The sequence below is a fragment of the Sceloporus undulatus genome, chromosome 1 (assembly GCF_019175285.1).
Source record: "Sceloporus undulatus isolate JIND9_A2432 ecotype Alabama chromosome 1, SceUnd_v1.1, whole genome shotgun sequence".
Classification (NCBI taxonomy): Eukaryota; Metazoa; Chordata; class Lepidosauria; order Squamata; family Phrynosomatidae; genus Sceloporus; species Sceloporus undulatus.
This window is the reverse complement of record NC_056522.1, coordinates 363,721,087-363,738,726: the sequence shown is the minus strand read 5'-3', so window position 1 is coordinate 363,738,726 and position 17,640 is coordinate 363,721,087. Positions and strand designations below refer to the sequence as shown.

The window sequence follows — 17,640 nt, the reverse complement described above, 5'->3', positions numbered from 1 at the left end:
AATGAAAAAAGGCAGCCATGACTCACTTCTGAAGAAACGTAACAAGAGCTGGTTCAAATAAAAATCCTACCTAGTCAGGATTTCTACAGTGGTTAGCCCATACTGTGGTATGAAACAGGACATGAGTGCAACTGGATACTTTATCTCGCCTTTTCCAGGAATTAACAATACATAATCAACAATGTAGAAGCTCTTTTTAGTGCTAACCCACATGGCTACACAACAAGTGCATGTGAATTGCAACCAAGTTGGCTTAGCCAATTTTATCAGTATTTTCCATCATCAAACCCCTCTTGGAGGAAGAACTGAGAGAAAATCTTCAAAAATATATTATCTAGAAATCTAGCATAGTCCATACATACTTGTCTAAATTTGGCTCTTGCCTCTTTTTCCTTCATTCTTCCATGTGCAACTAGATAGTCAAATACCTCTCCTGTAATTAAGATATGCAAAAGATTAAACAGAATTTGAGTATGGCAGCAGCTAGTTTATTTCAGAACATGACAGTGGCACTTTGATGACACCAACAATTTATGACAAGAGACACAAAGAAGTTATATGAATCTTAAGAATTAATTTGGTAGACATACGGCTAATTGAACATCATTTCACAAAAGTAAGATATTCTACTAGCACAAACCAGAAGTAGTGATTGTTGTAATATTACAGACAGAAAAATGGTCTAAAACAGAACTAAGGAGATTTATTAACACTGGGATGTATCCAATGACTACTCTCTCCCTCAACTCCCTAGTAGCCCTGAAAGCCCCATGCTGCTGGTGCTTCCCTCTAACTTCAGCCAATTCTCCTGTCACACTTCACACAACACCAAATTCACTGTTCAAGTGTTTTCAATAAATACAAGGGGCTGGAAAAGGGGTGCCAGGGTGGTGGTGATTCCACTTGAATAAAAATAAATACAGTGGTACCTCGGGATACGAAATACCCAGGTTACGAAATTTTCGGGATACGAAAAAATCCCATAAGAAATAATTGTTCCGGGTTACGAATGTTTTTTCGGGTTACGAAAAAACTTTTGGGCTTTTCGGCGCTATTTTACACGGAATCGCGGCTTTTCCCCATTAGCGCCTATGGCATTTCGGCTTACGAAGGCTTTTCGGGTTACGAAAGCGGCCGCGGAACGAATTACTTTCGTAACCCGAGGCACCACTGTACAACATTTTTTTGTTTTTTTAGAATTACAATTCAAATAAAACTGTGACCAAAACAATCTCTAACTCCCTTAGCAATTCCAAGTTTTCTTCTCATGAGGAGTTCTGTTGTCACTGGACTATATTGTGATTCACTCACCCACCTCTAGGTTTGTTTGTTCCACTACTACACATGGGCTGAGCCATTTTAGTTACATAAAAATCAGCAATCAGAGAACCAAATTCACTATTGTGGGTGGAGGAGAAACAATGAGAAGTTTGTGTATCTGCATACATTCATGGAAGAAACATGTAGCCAACAAGGCTATTCCCTTACTGAAAACACAATCTGTCAGGGAGTGCACACCAATACTTGAAGATTTGTAGCAACTTGTTGAAATATTTGAAGAAGATGATAACTTCCCAAAAGAAATTTTAAAAGGCTTGTATCCCTTAATGGAACAAGTCATAGGAGCCAATTAAAATACAAGGTGGTGACTACAATTGCTGTACATCAGGAATTAAATGATTCATATCAAGACAGACAACCCAAGACAGGAAATTCTCAGCAGATGCCATCAGCGCTATCAGTAATAGTCCTCTGGCAACTCACCTTTCATACCTGTCTTTCACTGTCATTAGTGTGTTTTATTTTACAAACAGCAAGTTTTATTCCTTCTGCAGAATGTGGCTTGGATGTATGTAACAGAGCATCTATTCACCCACATTTTAATAAACAGCATACTGTACTAATATAAAGTCTTGTTGCAAAAGTCTCATTTACTACTCAAAGACAGTGATAAGAGCAAGCTCTTAAATGACTTCTAAAGCAATTAAATACTTTTGCATTTAAAATGAGAAAAGAGAGCAATTTTGAAACATTGAACATTTCTAATATATAATTTTACCTCAATCCTGACTTGGTAAAGAATTCTCTTTTGTTTACAACTTTGTTATACTCACCTCCACTTGCATACTCCATGATTAAGTAGAGTGTTTTTTCTGTTTCAATTACTTCAAATAATTTAACTGGAAGGGAAAAAAAACTGATTCAGGAGATCAGTATCAATTAGGTTTATTTACATACAGCTTTTGTCAACCGGCCTTTGTTTTCCTACTTTATATTTCAAACAGGCATAGCAAATGTTGTACAGAGACAGAGTAAACATTTATAGAATATGTATCTTTCAATCAAACACTTACTGGAAACATGTTCACATTACAATGCACTGCAGAAGCTGTCATCTTACATAAATTCATGTGACTTGACTACTTCAGGGATTATGGATATGGCCCTCTCCTAATCATTGAAATTTTGGTGCAGCAACAAAAGAGAACACCTTTGCTTTCAAAGCAAGGCATTTTATTCCTTCATTGCAGCAGCCCAAAAGCAGAAGAAAAAAAATACACACCCCCACTTTAAAACAAGGTGCTTTCCAGCTTAATCACTCTGTCTGGGGAACGTTATGCAGCTGGAAAACAAAGCATATACATCCTTTATATCTTGTTGGAGTGGGGGTTAGTTTGCTCTTCTACTGTGATCAAATTTGAGTGAATTAGCTTGTATTTGAAGGAAAACTCCCTGTCACTACAAACAGCATGTTATTGTATTCATTTATGTAAAGTATTTATACCCTGCTCTTCAGCAACGAAGGCTTTCAGAGTGGCTTACAGATTGCTAATTTGACAGTTCTCTGCCCTCAGGCTTACTATCTAAAAAGACATGACACAGAAGGAGAAGGAAATGGCAGTGGAGAAGTCCAACTGATACTGCCTGTTCTTCTAGGGTGGTGGCATTTGGAATGGAGGGAGGGCCATTTTCAGTAAGTGATTCTGGAGGCTGTTACTGCTTTCCTGCCTACTGGTAGCAAACGTTTTCTCTGCTCCAAGAAGACTAAAAGGGATCAATGTTCCTCCCAACTTCCAAAAAGTTGCCTTCAGCATTTAACTCAAACCATTAGATATTACCACTGCCCAAAACTCTCAAGCTAAAAATCTATGTGCCCAGCTTCGCAAAATGCAACAAAGCATTTGATTCCCACTCAGTCCCAACAACATGGACTTCAGACTTTAAGACTAGCCACTTTAGAAACATTGGGGAATATCAAAAGCCAATCACAACACAGACTGAATGATCCAGGAGAATTATTACAAGCCTTTCTGGAAACAGAACTACAGTGAGTTCTCCATACTGTAGCTGCAACTTGTGGTGTGTTTGGGGATGCAGACTAATGTTGCAACCCTGGAACCACTTACAAAATCAATGGGGCAGGTCCTCTAAGTGGTTACAGGAAGCATCAATTGATTACATTTTAGGAAACTGACAGAACTCTTTTCTGCTAAGGGCAAAAATTACAGACTAATGTAGAAACATCCAAGTGAGTCCATCCTATTTTATGATCATTTATATGAGTTTAATACAGATTAGACAAATAATAATAATAATAATAATAATAATTTTTATTTATATCCCGCCTTTCCAATTGCATAATCAAGGCGGCTTACAAGACAAGAAACAATAAAATACAGATAAAGCATCACAATATAAAAAGTTTAAAAACATCATTACTAGGGGTAGGAACGGGAATCTATACAAATCACAAATCACAATTCACTAGGGGCAAGAAAAAGACAGTATATTGCACTAATCCGGGGCCGAAGAACAAGAACAAGGAGCAGAGAAAGAACACTATTACCTAGAGTGAAAAAGCCAGCTGGAATAGATGCGTTTTTAATTGTTTCTTAAAAGAAACTAAAGATGCAGAGGAACGGAGCTCTATAGGGAGCTTATTCCACAATGAGGGGGCGGCGATAGTGAAAGCCCTCTGTGAGGTCCTCACCAAATGGAATTTAGGGACCTCTAACAAATTGGTCCCAGATGTTCTGAGTGTGCGGGGCGGATTATATGGGGAGAGACGGTCCTCCAAGTACCCTGGGCCCAAGCCATTTAGGGCTTTATAGGTCAAAACCAACACCTTGTATTGAGCTCGGAAGCAAATGGGTAGCCAGTGAAGATCTTTTAAAATAGGTGTTATGTGGTCTGTCCTGGAACTACCAGCGACCAGTCTGGCTGCCATATTCTGCACCAATTGAAGCTTCCGGGTTTGGTACAAGGGTTGCCCCATGTAGAGCGCATTGCAGAAGTCCAATCGAGAGGTTACCAAAGCATGTACAACAGTTTCAAGGTCCCGACGGCCCAGGTAGGGGCGCAGCTGGCGTATCAGCCGAAGCTGATAACAAGCACTCCTGACCGTCGCGTCCACCTGGGATGTCAGATGAAGCGACGAATCAAGGAGTACTCCCAAGCTGCGCACCGAGTCCCTCAAGGGGAGCATGACCCCATTCAGGACAGGCTGACAAATCTCACCACCCGGAACCGAGGGACCTATCACCAGTACTTCCGTTTTCCCTGGATTCACACTGAGTTTGTTTTCCCTCATCCAGCCCATTACCGACGCCAAGCAGGCATCTAGAGGAGAGATGCCATCCTTAGTTACTGCATCAGTCGGAGACACAGAGAAAATACTGATAACACCGCGCCCCGTGTCTCCGGATGATCTCTCCCAGCGGTTTCATGTAGATGTTAAAAAGCATAGGGGATAAAATCGCTCCCTGAGGGACACCAGATGTAAGTGCCCTCTTATCGGAGCGACAGTCCCCCAGCTCCACCATCTGGAATCTACCCGAGAGGTAGGACCGGAACCACTGCAAAGCAGTGCCCCCGATGCCCAACTCCCCCAGGCGTTCCAGAAGGATACCATGGTCGATGGTATCGAAAGCCGCCGAGATGTCCAAGAGCACTAACAGGGACACGCTTCCCCTGTCCATGCTCAGACGGAGGTCATCAACTAAGGCGACCATGGCAGTCTCAACTCCATAGCCCGCCCGGAAGCCAGTTTGAAATGGGTCCAGAAAATCGGTGTCATCCAAGATCGATTGAAGCTGGAAGACGACTGCTCTCTCGATCACCTTCCCCAAAAAAGGTAGCAGCGAGATGGGCCGATAGTTGTTATGAATCAGGGGGTCTAAGGAGGGTTTCTTAAGCAAGGGTTTAACCACTGCCACTTTCAATTTAGATGGAAACTGACCCTCTCTTAGAGATGTATTAATGATGCGGTGCAACATAGTCAGCACCGCATCTCCCCCCTGAGCTGCCAACCATGAGGGACAGGGATCAAGAGAGCACGTCGTCTTCCTAACGCTTCGAAGGATCTTGTCCACTTCATCGGTACTAACAAACTCAAAGCGATCCAGTATAACTGGGGCCACGGACGCTTTGGACGCCTCTCTTACAGGACCTGCATAAATACTGGCGTCAAGATCAGCCCTGATCTGAGAGATTTTATCCGCAAAGATTATTACAGTTTTCAATATTTATAACATGAAGAATAAAACTACCCAAACACACCAGGAATACTATCTCAGAAATTACTAATGAATAAGCATACAAACACTAAATTTTATCATATTCAAGCTCTGAACTGCACATGCTCTTATCTTGTTAAATTCAAGGCACAGTTAAGATGGGCCATAGGCTGTGCCTGCATTTTTAGTTAAGACAGGCTAAAACGACATTACTTGTTTTGTTTTACTTTTTAAATACTGTCACCCATTTTAGGAACACTAAAAAATATTTAGATTAGGAAACAGATTACTTTGGTAACTATATATTCTATATATTCTTATAGGGAAACAGTAACAAAGAGACTGACTGGTTAGCTAACCTTGAATTAGGGAGAGTGTTTTAAACCAATAAACACAGGAACTGCACAGAATTAACAGTCTTGCCAATCTTTAGGCCACTTGTTATTCTATCAAGGTAGTCACCGTCATTAGCTAAAATGAACAGAAGTTCAATTTCCCAGAGAAGGAAAAAACCTTGCCACAAGTGTTTCAGATTTCTAAGAGTGACAGCAATATTAACAAGAAATGGCTGGGAACACAGCTCAGTGGCAGAGTACATGTACTGTTTTTAAAAGGTTCTAGGTCCACCTCACTGCACCCATGGTTACAAGAATTTCAAAAGGATTTCATGCAGCTCTATGGAACAGCACTGTGCCTCAGACCCAAAGATCACCCCAAACTGGTGCTCTCCAATGTCAGTCAGCCAATCGTTTATTGCATTTGACTAAAATGTTTTAAACTATATTTTCTATCTGCCTCTGCCAGCATGGACTGGGAATTTTAATCCACAAACAATTTGTAAGTCATCCAGGTGGTGTAGCCTCTGAAAGAAGTGGACTAAATTGACTACTTATCTGACTCAATACTAAGCAGTTCCTTATGTTCACATGCATTATTTTTCTATAAAAGTAGGTAAAACTGGAGTAAAAAAAAAAGAATGTTTGAAACATTTTGCAAAAATGTTCTTTGATCATTGGGGGAGGGGCAGTGGGCTTCAAACATGGTGGAAATGCCTGCAATCGGGGCATTTTCGAGCAAAATAAATATTTTGGACTGGGGGTGCTAGGGGTCACAAGAACAGCCATGGGCTAGGAATTGAAAAATATATCTTTATACGGTTCAATAGAGAATACAGTACGTAATCATAAATAAACAAGCAGTAACCTAGATAGAAAAGTTTACAAGCTAGAGAAAAGGTGAAGATACCAATTACATTGATTTTTATTCTTAAGATTAACAGGTGCACACGCAATAAGTAAGTAAGTTCTAAAAGGAGGGAAGTTTTATTTTAGAAAAAGAAGAAAGTATAAAGGTTAAGCTTGTTTATGGTAAAGAACATATTAATGCGAACATTGTAACATTTGCTTAAGAAAGTGCATATTGTAAACATGTATGTAAAAGTGGTTATATACTTTAAAAAAAAAAAAAAGAACAGCCATGGGGGACTACATGCTATTCATGGGTCACAATGTGCTCACTTCAAATCTGCACCATCCATTATTGTTCTAGAAAACAATGTTTTCTGTAATTCTGAATTCTAGCTCTTGCTGCCTAAAGCCTTGTAACCGAAGGAGGAAAGGGAGAAAAATCAAATGGCAGCATAAAATGAGGATTCAATTCTTTACAAAGTGTGCAGAACAACAGACTTATTTATACACCAACTATAAAGTTCATATATTTTTCATACCCTTTTCCTTGAATACCTGCTATTACTACACAAAAGGCATTCCAAATTGGAAAAAATCTAGTGAGGAAAACTTGTAAAAGAAATTGTTGCTTTGCTTCACAAGGTCTTGATATAATATCATTCACATATGCCAGAGTATGGTCTGTATTTAGATAATAAAATTAAGATTTATAGATTCAGTTAGAGAAAGCATATATGGCTGTTAGAAGGTATCTCAGAAATGAACTATATGGACTTTCAAAATTATTGTGCAGCAAGATCATCACTACATGTCATATTTACATCCCACTTGTACAGCTAGTGTTCTACCTTCTACGCGGGGGTGCTAAAAAGGTCTTGGCCCAACCAACTACGCAAAATCAGTGTAATTTTGTCACTGTAGCTGGAGAGAGTGGTTTTTGTATTGTAAATTGCCAATTTGCAGGCCTGTAGCTCTGATTTCTGATTTTTTCAGATCATTGATAGAACCATGTCAACAAAAAGTGTGGAATTTTAAGTGGGCTATCATGAAGTTCCTGTTTCTGCAGAGGAAAACTCAAAAAGAAACCCATGAGTTTATGATGCAAACACTGAGTAAAAATTGCCCATCCTACTCAACTGTGAAGAAGTGGTGTGCCAACTTTCAGTGTGGATATTCTGAGACTGAAGATACAAGAAAGACCTGAGAGGCCTTCAACAGTGGCAAATCCTGAAACTGTTGCGGGTGTTCATGACTTGACTTTGGCAGTTGGGCAAATCTCAGCTAAAACAATTGCCGAGACATGAGAAATACCTGGGGACACATCAGGTTTGCAATTCGTGAGCAGTTGGCTATGCAGAAGCTATTAGCCAAGTAGGTGCCAAAATGTTTGACTGTTCACCAGAAATGAAATCAAGTGGATACCTCCAAATTGATTTTGCAGCATTTTGAGTAATCTAGCAATACAGTGCACCCTTTCCTTACACGGGGATCCATTCCGGACACCACCACCCGCGCGTAAAGAAAAAAACATGTATGCTGGAGCTCCATTAGAAGAATAATGCAGGCGCACTGTAATGGTTTTTAATGACTTGTCACTGTTGAAACATGGTTACGTCACCATGATCTGGGGACCAAACGACAGTCCTTGCAGTGAAAGCACTTGCATTCTCCACAGCTGGAGAAATTCAATTCAAATGTCAGCAGAAAAGGTCATGGCCACAGTTTTTTGGGATAAGGAAGGTATTTTGATTACTGACTATCTTCAAAAGGGCCAAAGAGTTAATGCAGAACCCTACGTTGTGCCAATTAAATGAAGCACTGAAGGAAAATGAAGAGGGAAGCTGAAGAAGGGTGTTCTCTTTTTTGGAGGACAACGCACCTGCTCACAGATCTGGTAAGGCAATAGATATTTTGAAGAATTTGGGGTTTGAGTGCACAGACCATACACTCTGCTCACCAGATCTTGCCTCATCTTATAATTTCCTGTTTCCAAACCATAAAAAGAGTTTGAAAGGAAGGAAAATTTCTAATGATATAAAGTGACAGCAGCATCAACAGCAGAGCAGTATTTCAGTGACCAGATATCAGAATAGGTTTTGGAACAATTAAAGAAACCCGAGATGCAATGTGCCAAGTGTATCAAAGTTTGTGGTGACAATACAGAATAGCATCTAAGTTTTATAGGTTGAGGTTATCCCCTTCTTGGTCAGGCTGATAACATTTCAGTACCCTCTCATATTAATATTTGTTTCATTCTTATCCAATAGATTATCTGATTAAAGAATAGATTTCACTATATATCTGACACCTTATGTACTGAAACTACTAGTAAATTGCACTTCCCAGAGAAAGAGGAAGAAAAAAAGAAAGAAAGACAAGTAAGGCACAGAATGCTAAACAACTGCTTCTTTCAGGCAATTCTCAATCCAATATGCAACATTTAAGCACAGAACTATGAGGGACTTAGAAGTGATTTAATTCAGTAGACAGTTAAAACTTCTTAAACTGTGGCCCGTTACAAACGGGCATAAAGTACGGACTGGGTCCGTATTAGGGTTAGAAAGGGGCATCCCTTCCGAACCCCCCTAACCCTAATAAGGACCCAGTCCGTACAAAATGGCAGCGCCCGTTCCACACGGGGGCCGCCATCTTTACATAGCGGACGTGCTGCGTCCGCATGTCACACAGCACATACAACGGTGCGAGTGTGCCATTGGCGCCTCATGGTGTCATATCCGTGCTGCAAAGAGAAGCACCATTTTGGCGCTTCTTATTTGCAGCGCGGAGGAGCCTCGCGGTTTGGACGCTGGGGCTCCTCCGCGCTGCAAATGGCGGCGAGGGCAGACCGCCCCTTCTGGGCGGTCTGTAACGTGCCTATCTGATGTGGAAGAATGGCAAGTCCCCCTGCTGCAGTGTGCTACAGATCAACACCATATTTATACCCATTAACTACAACTGTCTCCTTCCTAGAAACTTACAACAGGCTGGCAGGCAACTGTCCACAAATAGGCACCAGTACACAGACCACCACTTGAGTATCAGTTACCTAGTTTACCACCCTTTGTTCAATGAAATACTTCTAGCTTCAATCCATCACAATTTGCAGTTGTGTCAGAAAGGATGGTTTTATCGCACACTAAGATCACATGAATGCATCCCATCAGTTTTTGTTTAAAATTTATGAAAAAGAGCCCTCTCTGCAGTCCATCTGCCTTGGACCAAGCCTCAAAGGGAGAGAAGAATGCTGGACTGATTCCTCCCCCCCCCCCTCCCTTCTCCTTTTGTGTCTTTTTAGATCGTAAGCCTGAGGGCAGGGAACTGTCTATTATCCCCTCTGTTTTAAGCCGCCCGGATGCCCAGTGATTGGGCAGCATATAAATAAATCCTATTATTATTATTATTAAATTCTAGTAAATATTTTCCTAGAGCAAAAAGTAATAGCCAAACATTTCCAAAGTGTGAAAAAAAATATTTCTGAGGAAAGAAAAGAGTTGCATCATAAAAGTTTTTGATTTTTTTTGTTTTGTTTTTTAAATCAGTCTTTCAAAATGTTTCTACGCTCCTAAAAACTCCCTGGAAACCTTAATGTAATCATTGATGATTTGACAGAAAGACCAATAATCTCCTGGCAGTTAAAAACTAGTTACTATTTTTTCCCTCCAAGGTTCTCTCCAACAGCGGGAACAAATAGGTGTCAATGTTCTTAAACAGCCACCCCATGAAATAGCTTAGGCAAATCTAAGCTATTTTAATTGGGAATGCTGTGGCTATTTTTGAATGCTAGTTACAGGTGGCAAAACTCACTTATATATGCAAAAGCATGCCTAGATTTTAAATTCAGTATGTGCAACAACTCTCCCAAGAACAAAAAGGTTTTATCAGTACATTCTTTTTTATATTGTACATTAGACATACTCATTGCACAAAGAGTCTGGAATTACTAATATCTTCAGAAGCCATTATTGTAAGTTACTGTATCAATTGTAGCTTATTTTTATACTGGACATTTTTAGTTGCCTTGAATCATAGAATCATAGAGTTGGAAGAGACCACTAGGGCCATCCAGTCCAACCCCCTGCCATGCAGGAAATCCAAATCAAAGCATCCCTGACAGATGGCCATCCAGCCTCTGTTTAAAGACCTCCAAGGAAGGAGACTCTATCACCCTCCGAGGGAGTGCATTCCATTGTCGAACAGCCCTAACTGTCAGGAAGTTCCTCCTAATGTTCAGGTGGAATCTCTTTTCCTGCAGCTTGCATCCATTGTTCTGGGTCCTGTTCTCTGGAGCAGCAGAAAACAAGCTTGCTCCCTCTTCAATATGACATCCCTTCAAATATTTAAACAGGGCGATCATATCACCTCTTAATCTATGAATTTTCATAGTAAGTGTGAAGGCAGGCATTGAGGATTATGTAGAAGCTGTCAAGAGAAATCTGAGTTGAGTCTGGAGATTAGGAAGTGCTGAGATGAGTAATAGTTTGAACTCTTTCTTTAGGAGTCATGAGATTTATTTTATAAGCAACACAAAAACACAAAAAGAGTATCACCTTTTACCAACCCCCACTTTCCATTCTCTTCAAGAAAAGGAAACAGGACTTGAGGTCATCCTTTAGCTAGTTTACTTGCAGAAAAACCTGAAACTTTACAGCCTGAAGATACATTGTATCATATGTAACCTTCTAAAGGCAGCATGACAGTAGGGGGTAGGGTCAAACCATGCTCCATGCGGGGAAGGCAGGTTGTGCTGATTGGTGGTGAGTTATAATGAAGAGCAGCTAATGGAATGGAGATAGTAAGACCCAAGGACAAGGGCCACATGGATTGGCTCACCAGTTTCTTACTTCTGCATCAGTACTTGACACAATTAAAAGCAATCCCATTAATAGTAATTTTAATGTATCTGAGATGTTGGGTGTAAGTGCCCAGTAATCTTCTCTGAGATAGAGCAAGTAAACTCCTTACGCTTGCATTTATGAGCAATGAAGCTTCTTTCCCTGTAGAATATCAGCTTGCCTCAATCACTTGACTTATGAGGAGTTTGTGGTATCCTGAGGGTAGTTATGATGAGCCCATCATTCTGCAGTGCAGCAAAACTGGGAGGGAGGAGCAGTGATTGAGGGCAGTGTTAATCTACTATACAGATAATCACATGACTGGGTTAATGTACCAAGCAACTGCTTGTGAAACTTTAAGGAGAGGCAGGAATTGCATGAGTGGTCTGAATGTTGCATTTGAGTTTGTTTGTTTCTTCTCCACAAAAGGCTTTAGACCTCTTTAGGGCACTACTGTTCTCATGTAAACCTAACTTTAATCTATTATAAATGACCAATTTGTTAGAGATAGACCAAGGGCACTGTAACACTGTAGTAGGGAAATTTAGAGCAACATCACAGTGGTTAATATGAATACATACAGGATTAAATAATACTTTTTGAAATGTCGTATTTTATACACACAGGGTAATGTTTCAGTTCAAAATCCAGAACAGGCTGATGGATGAGAAGCAAAAGCAGTCCATGAAACTACTCAAAGTACAGTAACCTCACTCAATTTATACATGCATTTTTAAAAAGGATTTGAATGGCTCAACAGTCACATATATATAACACACACATACACACCATATACACATCCCACCAAACCAAATGCATCTAAGGAAGTAGACTTAAGCTCATGCTACCAACCTCTTTCTTTCAATCTCAAAGGTGCTACAAGATCTCTCTACATACATACATATACATACGTAAGTCGACTTCATGCATAAATTGAGGACAGATTATGGATTTTGCTATGACACATAGACAAGTCAAGGGTAAAACTCAGGAGCACATAACAAACAAATATTTTCTTCTTGTTTAAAATTGTATAGCGGGAACATACTTAGGAAGAGCTAAAGAGCCAGATAAGAGTTTATTTAAGAGATTACAAGTGAGAACATAAATGGCATTGCCAATCTTCAAATATCTTTATACAAATACAGACAGGAAAAGGAATATAAATGAAGAAAAAAAATGAGAATGTGGCCTGGAAAAAAGAGGTGGGAGAACAGCAAGAAAAGGAGGAGAAGGGATGGGAGCAAGGAAAGCTCTATTAGGGACCCAGCACAAAGACAGTGAGAAGAGGCAGAGGTAAGAAGCCCCTCTTGTCATGAAAGCAGCCCTCCGTCCATCCTCGCCTACTTTTTTTTGGCCCAAGCAGCATACAACAGCAACATGAGGGAAACTGAAGAGAGAATGAAGTGGCCATTTTAAATAGAGCCACAGTGTATAAGCTTCTCTGCAGAGACTGCCAGGCCTCATGAGGTTTATACAGAATGCCCCTGTAAAAATGGCAGCTGGAAAGACTTATAAAGAATGCTCTTATAAAAATGCACACTACAATCTTTCTGCAGAGATGTATATAGTATGCCCCTATTTAGACTTCCCCATGGCTTCTGAACACCACTCATGCCAAAAAAAGTAGGTGAGGAAGGAGGGAGGGCTGCCTTTCTTTCTCCAGATTGGGCAAGGGAGGAATAATGGGATGAGAGTGCTGCTTCCACACCCTGCCATGCCAAGAGGGGCTTCTTGCCTCTGCTTCTTGTAAATGCCTTTGCAATGGGTCCCTATTCCAGCACTTACCCACATATAAGTTGACCCAGGTTTTGGGGGTTGTTTTTTTGGCATTTTTTTCAACATATGTGGCAATACATATAGAATACACACAAACACACACAAATATATGTAGACACATTTTACCTATATTGGGATGATTTAATATCTTCATTATCCTTACTTCCCTGAAGAGCTAGAACAAAAGATAATACAGAGGTTAATGATAAAAATGACCATCAACTTTGTTTTCTTTAAAATAAAGCAGAAGCTATAATCACATTTTTAGGACCTTGAAAAATGAAAGCTGTTTCAGGAAAGGCTTTAGAGCAAAGAACCTCCCTGCACCCTCCTACTATACAAGCCATGCTCATTAAAGTCAAAGCTTTTTATGGTCTCTTCCAATTTTATGATTCTATGATTTTTTAAGATGCTAATGCTAAAGAGATTTCAGAAAGACATTCAAACTGATTTCAGATCTTCTTAATCTGGACTCTAGAAATACTTCAGTACTCCAAGTGCCAAGGGCTGAACATTCCAACCATAATTTTGCAGGTATCTGGAATCTGTCCAGTAATGGGGTCAAAATCAAGTGTTTATCTAAAAAAGTTACACAATGACCTTTGTGATCCTGCCAACAAGCTAACACAAATATTCAAGAATAGTAATGGGGAAGGAAACTAGGCATCTTCTTGCTGCACAATTTTTCAGTAGCAAAATTAAGCCATAGATACAGAAGAATAGCAAAGTTTGCAGAACTCTGTCAGTATGACACATCTTGGAAGTGAGCATGTGCATATAGCACCAGATGTCTGCCTACTGAAGACAACTCCTATGAATGATCCATTCCTTTTCATTCTCTACAAACAATTCCCTCCTTCAACATGCCTATTTAGATGGTGAAACAGAGCCACAGAAAATACCATGAATTTAAGGAAGTCTCCCAATATCAAACAAATATCTATCTACCTAAGCAAAAAGAAATCCTAGCAGGGAAGCAAATACTCAACTGTCAGCAACAAAGAAACTATCCTGGGACATATCAGTTATAAAGGATGTTTTAAGAATCATAGAATAGTAGAGTTGGAAGAGACCACAAGGGCCATCCAGTCCTTAAGACATTAACAAGTATTTGGGGGGGGGGGCACTCTGAATACATATTTGGCAAATCTTTCTCATGGTTTATATTCTGCCTTTCTTTTATCTAAAAAAATTGATGAACTCTAGGAATTTCCATTGTCTATTTTAAAAAGAAAAAAGAATAAATCACACTCCATTGTGAAACATTGCAGATTAAGCAGAATATGATGGCCAGAAAATGGAGTTGCTATTGCATTAATTAACAACTGCACAAAACAAGGGCAGTTTCTTCCACTGATCACAGATATCTGTATATCCAATTCTGGTAATTCTACAGATGATAGACTTCCACCAGTGGATTGGGGCAGCCCATGTCCACCTTTTCCACTACAACCTACCATACATCACCAAATCTCTCTCTAGTCCACTGATGGATGCTTTCGGTCAGCCATTGAATACAACCCATAATGTACTGAGAGAATGTAAATCCCCTCACCCCAAATCTTTACTTGCTATTTTTCAAATGCAATCCTTCTTTAAAAGCAAACAATGTTTTTCTATTTCTTAGGAAATAGTTTTAAAAGGGCATTTGGTAAACACACACACATTCATTAGTTTTTTAAAAATCCTGGTGTTTTTTTAAGATGACAAGGCATATAATAAAAGAGACTGATAATTGCCTTATTAGCAGCCCTGAATCCCCATAAATGGAGGAAGGCAAGATATAATTAAATGATATAAAATTTTGACTTCACTATGTTGGTATGTTATTTCTCCCTACATTAAATGAACAGTTAATTGTAATAAGATCAAGCATGGTGTAGTGGTTTCAGCACTGGACTATGGAGACCAGGGTTTGAATTTCCACTCAGTCATAGAAATGTACTGAGTGATCTTGGTCAAGTCACACTCTCTAAGCCTCAGAGGTAAAAGAAATCCCTTTGAAGAAATCTTTACTCAGAAGTAAAAGAAAATCCTCTCTGAAGAAATCTTCCCAAGAAAACCCTCTGATAGGGTCACTTTAGGGAACTTTTAAGTCAGAAAAAACTAGAAGGCAACAACAACTGTAATGAATTTACAAGCCTAAACTTCATGTTTTTGTTTCTTTAGTTTTGCCTTCACAAACTAAGAAACTTTAATTAAAATGCTGATAACGTACAATGGGTGGGTGAGTGTTTCAGTCTTTGGAGGCTTCCCAAGAACACAAAAAGCCTGATTCCTAGGAAGTGCAGTACTGTTTAATCCTCTTCAAAACAATGTTTGGTTCATACATCTTTTCAAGTGGCCCAAAACTCCAGATGGTTGACATTCCCAAGCATTTTCTTGATTATTTTCTAAAAGCTGTTCTTAATGCAAAAGGGGGACGGCAATCAAGTAATTTTTATTTTATACCAGCTACTGTCCTCAATTATACTAGCATGCTATCACTGGCTTGCCAGAACAGCACAGGAGAAAAATATAAGGAGTCAGTATTCAAACAACTACAATAATCACTGTTCAAAACACAGCATAGTTTCACAGCCTGGAGCTGTACGTTTGGCAACACTGAATAGCTGAAAGGCAGCAGGTGATTGCCAACAAAGAAGCTGTAGGACGGATGGATTCCTACATCCTTTTGCCTTTCTCTCTCTAAACACACACCCACAAAGGCTGCTTTTTCCCAGAGAAGGATCCTGATTTGCATTAAGGGTGCACCTAAAGGGAAGACAGCTAAGAGATAGGGGTTGCAAAGGAAACGCATCAGGGTTACATCTTTTGCAACTACTCAATTGCATTTCACTAGTTAAGTGGCAACCTGAATTCTCAAACTTCAATCTGTCATTCATGGTGTAGTTCCAATCTAAGAAAACAGATCTCTGCAGTTGTCTTTTATTTAGATGCTGCCCACAGTTTTGTTCAGTTCATGCAGCAGTCTGGGGGTATTAGGATATAGAAATATGGCTAATAAGTGATTATTTCAAGACATTTTTGTGTAAACTCCTAAAGGAAATTCATCTGATGACACTGAAAGATCCACTGGATTCCACTGGATGGAAAAGTCATAATTCAAACGAAACAACTACACTGGTGCCTCGGGATACGAAATGATCGCGTTACGAAATTTCCGGGATACGAAAAAGTTGGATTGGAAAAAACTGTTCCGGGTTACGAACTATTTTTCGGGTTACGAAATTCATTTCGGCACGAAATTCAAATGCGAAGCGCGGCTATAGGCTTTCCAGCGCTAACGGAAAGCCTTTTCGGGTTGCGAAATTTTCGGGTTACAAAGGGAATGGCGGAATGAATTAATTTCGTAACCCGAGGTAGCAGTGTACTGAACATGCAGTTCTCTAAAAAAAAGTAAGATGCATGCACTGCTTAAAATTAACTCAAACAGAATAGACAAGAGAATAATAGTAGAATAGGTTATAAAGGGAAACGAACATCTGAAAAGCTGAAATCATCATACCCTCATATTTCTTTTAAAATAAATTCAACAATTTTTGAATTGTGCATGGAACTCATACAGCATTTGAAAAATAAATTGGGAGGGGCGAGGCTGTGAAGGCGACTAAAATGGCCAGGGAGGCCACAGGTTGGTTCACACATCCCCTATTCCAATCCAAGTGAACTTACCTTTTGTAGGCTAGTCGGATTCAATTGAGTTTTATCAATTATTTTTATTGCAACCTAGAAGAAAATAATAATAATAGTGTTAGACTGGGTTTTGTCAATACTAAGATTCAGAGGCAGTAATGATATTAACAGTGAACCTCTCATTGAAAGGACACTGCAAAAAACAAAACAATGTTAAGTCTGAAAATACAATCTGTAAAATTAGAATGCATTACAAAAATATACCTGGCATTACCTGCGGATGCAAACATTTATCCTCAATAGATGTGAATCAGGACTGCTATGGATGTGTAATGAATGAGGCATGATGTGCCACCATCAATCTCTAACTAAAATAAATCACAGGTTGTAACTCATCATGTGTCTCACAACTTATCCAACTGAAATTGTTAAAAGCTAGTATCAGGTGGACATCAATACAGTTGGTGCTCAAAAAGCAAACACAAAAATCTGACATCCCCAAAGAGGGAACACACAAAAACATATCCCAAACTGGATAGCAAAATAACTGAAGGATCATACTAGCTTCCCACTAATGAGATATAAGTGAGTATTCATATTTGTTCACAGCAGTTGCAAACCAGTTCTTTTGAAAATAACCTGCAAAAGATCTATTTTCAAAAAACCTGGTTCAGGAGAAATTGTGCTGGT

General features: G+C 39.5%; 2 protein-coding genes across 6 annotated transcripts in view; both read right to left on the bottom strand.

Moving 5' to 3' along the window:
* LOC121934963 (cytochrome c oxidase assembly factor 8) overlaps positions 1 to 17,640 on the bottom strand; it is a 723,331-nt gene that overhangs the window by 334,541 nt on the left and 371,150 nt on the right. The gene's annotated exons all lie outside the window — the stretch shown is intronic.
* Positions 1 to 17,640, bottom strand: part of MARK3 (microtubule affinity regulating kinase 3) — a 95,803-nt gene that overhangs the window by 51,625 nt on the left and 26,538 nt on the right. For all 5 annotated transcript variants that reach the window (XM_042475801.1, XM_042475792.1, XM_042475817.1 and 2 more), the window contains 4 exons: positions 16,990 to 17,043; positions 13,441 to 13,489; positions 2,115 to 2,180; positions 363 to 433 (listed from right to left, as the gene is read on the bottom strand). In XM_042475801.1, the coding sequence (XP_042331735.1) occupies positions 363 to 433; positions 2,115 to 2,180; positions 13,441 to 13,489; positions 16,990 to 17,043 (240 nt within the window). The remainder of the gene's footprint in view (positions 1 to 362; positions 434 to 2,114; positions 2,181 to 13,440; positions 13,490 to 16,989; positions 17,044 to 17,640) is intronic.